General features: G+C 35.3%; 1 protein-coding gene across 1 annotated transcript; it reads right to left on the reverse strand.

The window, feature by feature from the left end:
* Positions 1-4814: 4814 nt before the first annotated feature.
* On the reverse strand, positions 4815-9603 carry LOC112528758 (pyruvate dehydrogenase E1 component subunit beta-1, mitochondrial-like). Its single transcript, XM_025139829.1, has 15 exons — positions 9495-9603; positions 9205-9321; positions 8956-9036; positions 8697-8777; positions 8583-8609; positions 8098-8160; positions 7837-7923; positions 7589-7714; positions 7217-7350; positions 7061-7133; positions 6895-6960; positions 6296-6334; positions 6061-6185; positions 5200-5314; positions 4815-4929 (listed from the first exon to the last, which is right to left on the reverse strand). The coding sequence occupies exons 2-15, from the start codon at positions 9253-9255 to the stop codon at positions 4861-4863; spliced, it is 1137 nt and encodes a 378-aa protein (XP_024995597.1). The 5' UTR covers positions 9256-9321; positions 9495-9603; the 3' UTR covers positions 4815-4860.
* Positions 9604-10077: the final 474 nt, after the last annotated feature.

Raw genomic sequence — 10077 nt, forward strand, 5'->3', positions numbered from 1 at the left:
ATTAATTTTTCAAAATTAAATTGTATAGATTCTAGTAACTTCTTTTTATAAAAGATAATAATTAGTGTAAATTACATTTTTTATCCCTATGATTTACTTAAAATTTGGATACGACCCATTTTTCAAAATAAGTATATTTAGCGTTCTTAATGTGTGCATTTCATTAAAATCAGGGTCATTTTTTAAGTATACAATATTTACATATGACAAATTAAATAGATAAACTCACATACCCTCCTTACATTTAGTGAAGTTTGAACCATTTAATTCGTAGGAGACTAAAAACTCACATACCGCTAGGTCAGATGTCATTTGGTATCAGGGTCCTTTGTTCTAAGAGGGTAAAATCAAAGCTGTTGTTATTTCGAAATAAGTATACGTAGTGTCTTGGTTCTTCTAATATAATTTGAACGGACATATCACATCCCATTTATTCTATCTCTCTTCTCAAACTTCAAAGAACTCTTCGTCTTTCTTTATCTAGTTCCAAAATTTATCTGACTTTAGAGATGTAGGGTTTTGATTTTAGTCTTGAGATTAGGGTTTGTTGTTCTTAAAATCATGTTTAAGGAAGTTTGATTTAGATTGGGTTCCGATTGAAATTTGTTATCATTTCTTAACATGGAATAAGGGATTTCGATTTAAGTTGTTGGTGAATTTTGGTGGACATTGATGATAATACAACAAGACTGGATAAAGAACAAAGAGCAGATTCATGGATAACAACAACTTTAGTATTTGTTTTTAATAAAAATTTAAGAAAATTGGTAAAAAGACGAAATTATCCCTGATTTAACAGATTAAGAGTTAACACTTGGGGCATATTATTCCACTCGTAACGAAATGCAAACTACAAGCACCGTATCTGATTCTAAGTAAACGAGAGGGACCAAGAATGTAATTTAGGGTAGATAAAGATGATAATTGAATTTCTGTATGGGCCATGCCATGACGATGGCGATGGGTGTGGTCATTGGTCAAGAGTCAAAGTTTCTTTGCGGCTGGGTTATCGTGTCATAATTTACATAACAAGAGACCAAATAATATTTCACTTGAATATAATTAAATTTAATCCATTAAATATTTTTATAGCATATTTTTTTTTTAATAAGTAGATAAATATGTTTAGGATGCTTGGACGTGTAAGAAAAATCAAGAAAACGTGTAGGGGCATGGGGCATGGGCACCCCGCGTTTTTCAATCACGCTCTTTGTGGTGCATCAATTTCGTTATTTACATACTTTACAAAACACATTTGTCAAAAGAAAATTCTACATGTTATTATTAATATAAGCATTGGTTCAAAGAAGTGACGTTAGACCAAATGCCCACTCCTAAATGAGGGGCCTAGGGAAGGTGCATGGAGAACATATGTAGGGATGGTGATTTATCTCGACCCTGTGGGAAATCCCGTTCACCCGACTCGAATAAGGACGGGGATTTCGTACTAAAACGGGTTTCGGGATCTCCGGTAGACTCAAACCGGGGCCAGGGACAAGGGATGTTACTCAAACCGGAGCCGGGGTCCCTCGGTAGAATCAAAATAAAGGATACTATTTATGGGGTTTGAGCGGGGTTTTACCCGGTTTTGACCGGGGAGTGCTAGAGATTTGTCCGGTGGGGCGGGATGAAAATCCCCGTACCCGCCGGGGACTGGGGGACGTTACTACAAACCGGGGCTAGGGTCGGGGATTATAAAACCCGCCCCATCCCCGCCCCGTTGCCATGCCTAAATATATGTAGATAAAAGAAACTGTTTCACCGTTGAAATCAATAAAATCAAATTAAATCATATTGTTTTTGGTGATTTGAACGTTTTAATAGGCCATTATGATTTGGAAAAATAGTCAAACTGGTAGGTTTTGTTTACGGTTTAAACGTTATTTGAGTGAGTTAGGTGGCATTTGTTTTTTAAGATGTGTTGAAGTCTGATTTTACTTCTGATTTATAAGAGATGGTCTTGAAGTTTGAAATTTGGATCAATAAGATTGTTTGTTTTTATTTCTAAAGTCTGAAATCTGAATCGGTTAAACTAGTGCAAAAATATAAAAAATAAATAGTTTTTTTTTTACAAAAGTATAAAAGATAAATAGGTTTTGCTAACAAATATCTTTCAACCCTCAAAATATGAACCATATGATAGAAGACGAATTAAGATTAAGAGGTATTAAGAGATATATTTACCACTTAAAATTTCAGAGGACATTTAGAGCTTTTAAGCTTTTATTTTAAAAATAAAACAAATGCTCTTAATACCCCAAACGCCTCAACGAATCAGACTTCAAAGGTATTAAGAAGTAATTTTGAAAAACAAACAAGCCCTTAGACATAACTAACTGTCAAAAGACATATGTATGTATACCAAAAGGGACTTTGGTCTAACGATATGGGAGCCTTAGGCCTCCTAGGAGATAAGGGGTTCAAACCTCCCCAAAGGTAAGAAGGGTGGGTGAGTTCATTTATTATGTTTGTCGTATATAAATATTACTAGAAGGATACTCGCGCAATGCAGTGAGATAAATCTCCATTTTACTTTTTAGTTTTTATTGTTTGTCTGTATCGATATAATACAATTTTGTGTGGTTTTGATAAAACGATAATGTTTTTATTTTTAAATAAAATATAAATTTGAAGATAGCATAAAAAAAATTTTAAAAAAATTCGATATTAGTTTTAAATTAACTATTTAATAGTTTTCATTTTTTTGGTATAACTTCTTTAATTCAATTTTTTATTATAATTTAATTTAGATCTAATAACAAAGTAATTTATTTTTGGTTTAATAATATAATTTTTATTAAAGATAATAATTAAACATTTGGTTAGAAACTCAATGATTATCTTAATTATATTTTAGATTTTATATATTTAAAATATATGTTTATCCTGTATTTGATTATGTTTATCTGCAGTTAGTTACACGAATTTAAAAATGAAGCTTTAATAAATGGTACATACGCAAAATTACTTGTAATTTTGAATTTTAAGTAATATGCATCAATAAACAGTACTTCATGCATTAAAAACGAGTTTTAAGAATTTTTGTCAAATGTTTTATAATATAGTATAAATATACTTAAAAAAAATTACACAAATATTAATAATATTTAATTTTCAATGTTGTAAAGTCAACTTTTATGGTCTAATTATAAAATTACAAAATCTGTCAAAAACCAAAATTCCAAACGGTTTTTTCAATTTGTTCAATGTTTGTCCAAGATTCCAACTATTGCTGGTGGATTTGTTTAACTTTTTTTTTTCCAACTTGTTCAATGTTATTTAATTTTGAAAACAGATATTTATTTTATAATTGGACATAGTAGTTTTAAATTATTTTACATTGCTAAAAAATATTTTGGAGATGGATGTTATAAATATTTTTAGTTTAGAAACCATAATTGGTCTAATTGTGGTCCGCTTTGACCAAAGTTTGATGACTTGCTTTCGAACCGCTTGGTTTGAAAAACTTCCCAAACTGCTATTAATTTAGTTTGTGGTTTCGAGGGTTAAACCATATAAACCGGATCACAAACACTCCTAATCCTCTGTGTAGAAGAATATGGTCCCGTGCTACCACTTAATTATCCCAACGTAATGGAAACAAAATCTATGATCAACTGTGTGTTATCATGGTATTAAAGAAAACAAAATAAAGACGTAAAGCCATTCCATTAACAATTTTAATCCTCCGTGATATAGGAGTCAAATAGTCGGTTGGCGTCTCCTGCATCTCTAAACCCATTTTCTTAATGTCAAAACTTTCTCTAAGACGGTCACAGTGGAGCTATAACCAACAATCGAAAGTGATGTGATAACTAAGCCTAGGGATGGCCAAATTGGGATCGATAGGGACCAATTATGACCCTATAGTTTGAAACCAATTACACTATTTATGAAATTTCAAGGCCCCTCCCAATTTGGAAGGGACCAATTTGGGAATCGTCCAGACTGATTTTTGGCCATCTCTACTCTAGCCTCACGTTCGTGGCTTCATTGACCAATCATGATGTAGCATTTCATGTCTTCCTTCCTTCACCGCTAATTCATGCCATGAATTGTTTATAATAGCTACCCAATACTCTCCCCTGACAATTTCAAGGGCATTTGGTTCACAGAATGGAATTTAGTGGCAATTGTGACGGCGACAATAATGGTGTGATGGTGGGGGTTAGATTAGGGGAGTGACAGTAAAGCTAGTAGCATGATTGTAGTAGGGATATGCCGTGAGTGATCAGGGATGGGTAGGTGTGATGACAGCAATAGCGACATGGTGGTTAGTGTTGGGGTAGGGTGGGTGGCGGCGACAGTAGTGGTGGGGTGGTGGGTTAGGGGTAGGACATGACGAGCAATAGTAGCATAGTCGTGGTGGGTGGTGATGGAATTTAATTCCTTCCATTATACCAAGACTGCTATTTGGACAAAATTACCCCACCCCTAGATCAAGCTTGAGCCAATAAACAAGTTAATCGGTCATGAGTTCGAGCCATTAGTCACATCGAGCTCGAGTTTATGATACAAAAATTGTTCAAGCTCGAGCTCGAGTCCTACTTTGAAAAATTCAAGCTCGAGCCTGCTATTTTCAAGTCGTGCTCAAATAACCTACTACTCAACCGCACGACTTATACACCCCTATTCACACAAGATCACAGCTTGAGAACATAAACAACTGATGATGTATTCTAACCTTATTGGTGGACAGAGGACGACATGGGACTTGGGGACATGAGATTTTACCAGTAGTGGAGGCAACATTAGCCATGTACAAACCTCAATTATTCATAAATCATCATATATATATATACATATATATATATATATATATATATATATATGTGCATCCGAAAAGTTGTAAACCCTCAATTAAGCATTTGCAGCCATGGGTACGGATCTGAAACAGGCTCTCTTGGCTGCACGAACAACATCCTCAATCTGCAGAAATCATGTAAAGACATGACATGTTCAACAATCAAAACAACCGAAAATGGAGCAACTCATCGAACCTTGTGAGCAAGGAAAAAAGAAACTGAGGGCAGTTTTGTCCAGTTTTGTCCGTTCATCACTGGCCCAACAGTACCCGGATTACCGGTAGAAGAGGTCAAGAGTTCAAACCTCACCAAATGTGAGGAGTTTGTGTGAGTATTTGCCGTATACAAGTATTATATACTTGAAAAATAAAGTAGTTGTAGTAAGAAACATGACCTGCGGAAAAGCCAATCTTTCGAGATTAGCGGCGTATGGCGTTGGAACATCAGCCCCGGCAATCCTCTCCACCGGGGCATCAAGATAACCGAAGCTATCCTCAACAACCGTTGCACTACACAAAGAAAACCATTACATACCGCTTGTTAACTATCTAGAAGTATGTCATCCATCTGCAATTCGTAATAACTTTTAGAGTTCAACACCAGCTAGAAATGGACCATTTTTCCTCGATATATGTTGGAATAATTCTGCTCAACTCAAGGGCTCTTTGGAGACACTACAACAAAAACAGCCTTACAGGACGCCAACAAATTCTGTGTGATAGATAGACAGACCACTTTATAAGACTTAAGTTTACAGGACTAAACAACAAAACGTCTTATCTAAAGATGTTATAATAAGTTTATAGGATGCTTTTGAGCATTTTAACAAGTTTTTTAGACACTTATTTTACAAAACATCATATTAGTTATTTTGTAGGACATTTTTGAGAAGTGTCATATGAACACATCTTTTTATAGGAAAGTTGTTCATATAAGACATTTTTCAAATATTGTTTTATAAAGCAGCTAATTCGACGCTTTTTCATTTATAAAATCGTCCTAAAAAAATATGTTACGACGTCCAAAAACATCCTATAAACTTCCTACAACACCTTTAGATATGACGCTTTATCGTTTAGTCCTATAAATTAAGTCTTGTAAAGCAATCTATTAGGATGTTTAAGACATTTTTGGCATCCTATAAACTCAATTTTGTTGTAGTGAGTGTAATCTGATTGGGTTCTACATATTCACATGGTAACMGAAGAATTGCTGAATAAGGCTCAGATTGGCCCAATGAGAAACTAGTTAATACCAGACTTCAGCACCAACACCATGTTGAGAAAACCCTTCCTCAACAGTAACCAGCCTATTGGTTTTCCTGACTGAAGCATTGATTGTGGCTCGATCAAGTGGCCGAATGGATCGCAGGTTTATTACCTACAAAATAACGGTTCAATATTACTGTTTTCAAAACTGAGAGCTTTCATTTAGCTAGATAGAACAGACAAGAACTTAAGTTTTGCCGCTTTTGGTCATGTTGAACTTACCTCGGCATTTATTCCGTCCTTTTCAAGTATTTCGGCAGCCTAATTAATTACAATCACACAACAAAGCTACATCAGATTCACAGAAAACGGTGGATTAGTAACGCAAAACAAATTCAAAGATTGCTACTTTGGTTTATCAAACTGGGATTAGAACATCACAGTACATGGCTTTAGTGCAGGAAACTTGGGTTATGTTCGGCAAACTAGCTGATAAGCAAGCTGTCAGCTGAAATGCTAGTTGTTGGCCGATAAGGTAGCTGATAAACTAGTCTTGTTTGGTAAACTAGACTAGTTGATATGCTAGATGACAATGTAAAATGGCTGAAAATGCCATGTTGAAAATTAATTGGAAAATATAAGAGGCGCAATTCGAAAAAGTGGAAAAGGCCCCTGGAATTTATTGAAACACTACTTGAAGTGATGTATAAAAAAGTTAGCTCATGGCTAATTAAAAGGGTCTTTTTCAATAAGCTTAAAAAATAAGTCAGCTTATGGTTGCTAAACGTAGCCTTGGTCATATAATGAACCTAAAGGTGTTCATAATTCCAAGAACCTGGGACTTTGCATATATTATGATCGGAGGCTGACTGGAAGCATACCTTTAGAGCGTAGCCCACCATCTTAGAGAAAGCCGTGATTGTAACATCTTTCCCTTCTCTTTCAATCTGTCAACAATAAACAAAACAAGATTCCGAGCTCGATGAACAAAAGTGGTAACACGAAGGAAATCATCGCAAACTTAAATAGGTTCGTTAAAGGATTCACCTTAGCTTTTCCTATTGGAAGGGAGAAGCTCGAATCTAGGGCTTCAGCAGAAACCGGGAAGGACTCACCATACCTAAATCACATGTATCCCAAAAACATCAACAATTACAAAAAATGGAACGATCAAACAAGAAATGCAAGTGGGATTTTACTCACAACAACTCGTTCTCAAGGAAAACTACAGGATCGGGGTCTCGAATTGCAGCTTTTAAAAGTCCACGAGCATCTTCAGAGGAGTAAGGTACGAGCACTTTCAAACCAGGAACAGAACCATACCATGCACCATAACACTGCGTTTTACATTACAATGGTCAGCGTTTCGATCTTTTAGAAGGCCCTGTACGTCTATATCAAAAGTATAGATTGACTGGACAAGTAATACTTTAAAACAAAATATAAAATCTCACATCATATAAAAATGTCTTCAAATGACAAAGTAACGTATGAAACTCACTTAAACTGAATCATTTTCCTAACATTCTTCGAGAACTAGAATCCGGAATCAATCAAGAAGTATAAGAAGCATACTTGGGAATGCTGGGCACCAACACCAGCAGCAGGACCATTTGGACCCCTAAAAACAATGGGCACATTAATCTTGCCAGCAGACATGTAGTTTGTCTTTGCTGCAGAATTGATAATATGATCGATCGCCTGCAAAAGATAACCAGCAAAAGTTTAGAAACCGATGAGAACTGATGATATGAAATCGTGCATCAAATTTCAACGTAGCGTGTAAACAATAGTTCTTATAGCATACAAATATGGGTTTTAACCTGCATAGCGAAGTTGAAGGTCATGAACTCGATGACAGGCTTCAGACCATGATATGCAGCACCAACACCAATGCCCGTAAAGCCAGCCTGAAATCGAATAAATCAGTGACGTGTCTTATTTTGATTGGTGGACAAGGATGGGACATGGGATTTGAGGATATGTGATTTTTATTCGAAGAAAACAAGCAAATATGTGTTATTAAGTTGTTTCCTAAAATACCAAAGCTAATAGATTCATCAAAACTGGTATGAAGAACTAACCTCCGTGATAGGGGTGTCAACGACTCTATCAGGTCCATACTTGTCTAACAATCCTTTGGAAATCTAAGAGAAAACAAATCCAACGTTACGAAACCAGAACAAACGAAGATATCTTATTAGTTTGTTGAACTTGATAGAAGCAAATGGAACGTTCACTATACTACAACAAAATCAGTTTTATAGAATGCCATGTCACGCATAAGTGTCCTAATAGACTTAAGTTTAATAAGACTGCGTCTTATATTACAATAAGTTGATAGAATGCTTTTGGGAGTCTTAACAAGTTTCTCAAGGCGATTTTGAAATAAAAGGTACTATTAATCTTTTTATAAGACATTAATTGAAAGTGACTTATAAAAATAAGTGTCATATAGAAAGATGTAGTGCTAGATTCTAACAATAGTTTGGTGCTATGAACTTAAATCCTATATAACCGTTTGTTAGCATCCTTTATAGTTGATTTTATCGTAGTGTTAGATTCTAACCTTGTATGCACCCTGGTATTCTCCAACCTGCACAAAAGAACGACGATGAGGATTGAAGAAACGAGAGGATGCCACAACCCCTCACAATACGATGACAAACACGATACTAGTTACCTCTTCGCCCATGATAAAGACATCAGAATCAGCAGCCATTTCCTCATCAAGAGCAGAGTTCAGAGCATCTCTTACTGTCATCTGCAACAACATGAAACTAAATCTAAATACCAGTTTCTTAAAAACCTGAATTCATCACTCAGCAGAGGCCAAACAGTCTCTCTATCTCTTGGGGCGGAGGAAACGTCTGAATACATTTTTATCACCCCCATACCCTATTTTCTGTGAGATTTACTGGGTTCCTTTGGTTTAGTATTACCTGTTTAGTTGCAGATGAATAAGGTCTGAATCTGATGGCGGATGCTATAGGCCTTAACCTCTGCATGTAATCCCCAAATACCTGAAAGCACATATAAGGAGTTAACAGATGTTAACCTTTGCATTTTGGTCCCACGGCCCGTGGAACCAGGGGTGGGGCGTCCCGTCTACCCCTTTTCTTCACTTATGAATATGTTATCAGAAGCAAACACTTTCTGATGCTAAAACAAAAGTTGGAGAATTCTTTCACCGGAGTTGATAAACCTCTGGCACCCAATTTGTGTTTCATAATCCCCCACATCTTTTTTTCTTTCAACACCAAAAAGCTTCAATCACAGTAGATGACAACTTTAAGAGCACCAATTCCCTAAAAACCCAACAAAATTTTAAAATTGTAAGGAAATGGACAAGACACGAATCAAGAAGAAAGCAAAATATACGAGATATGATCTACATAATTGTACAGATCGGCATGTTTACTGTATCAAACTGTAAAGTATAAAACCTAATTTCAGTGGAGGAATCGGAGATGACAGATACCTGGTGTTTTCCGATACACCAGCGAGATATCAATGGGTGACGAGATAGTAGCTTAGAATGGGTTTTCTTTCTTTCTTGGTCTTTTTTGTCCTCCTGGAACTAGATTGGTGTCGTTGCATCTTTGGTCGGTTGAAAATTTATTGTTTTAGGTTCGATTATATTTATCAAAATTATGATCAAGATTTGATGATAATATGATCCTTTTTTTTTTGGGTTTTTATAAAGTTTGAAGCTTTAAAAAAAAGGTTGTTTCACTCAAATGACCATTTTTAACATCTAAATCATTTCTTTTATATCTAAATGTCATTAATTCCGCAACATCTAGGTTCATAATATCACGGACCTAGCTAAAAGGCAAAAAAAATTTCAAATTCAACACGAATATGCAATTGCGACAGTAAAACTGGTTGAATTTTATTTTTTTGTCTTTTAGATAGTTCCATGATGGATATTACAGAAATAGTGACATTTAGGTCAATCCGGAAGAGAAACACTTAGGAAACCAATTTAAATGTGTGAAATGATAATTTAAGCCAATTTTCCTTTTAAAAAAAGATAATCCAAGAGACCATGTTTGGTGATG

This window comes from Cynara cardunculus (assembly GCF_001531365.2).
Source record: "Cynara cardunculus var. scolymus isolate 2C chromosome LG 15, CcrdV1, whole genome shotgun sequence".
NCBI classification, from domain to species: Eukaryota; Viridiplantae; Streptophyta; class Magnoliopsida; order Asterales; family Asteraceae; genus Cynara; species Cynara cardunculus.

Bases quoted from the DNA above. Each gene is read 5' to 3' on its own strand.
- LOC112528758 (XM_025139829.1), bottom strand. From the start codon at position 9,255: ATGTGGGGGATTATGAAACACAAATTGGGTGCCAGAGGTTTATCAACT. The intron at 6,961-7,060 runs GTGAATCCTTTA...TATTGTTGACAG, and splicing joins TTCCAATAGGAAAAGCTAAG to ATTGAAAGAGAAGGGAAAGA. The intron at 6,335-6,894 runs GTATGCTTCCAG...GTAATTAATTAG, and splicing joins TGGTGGGCTACGCTCTAAAG to GCTGCCGAAATACTTGAAAA.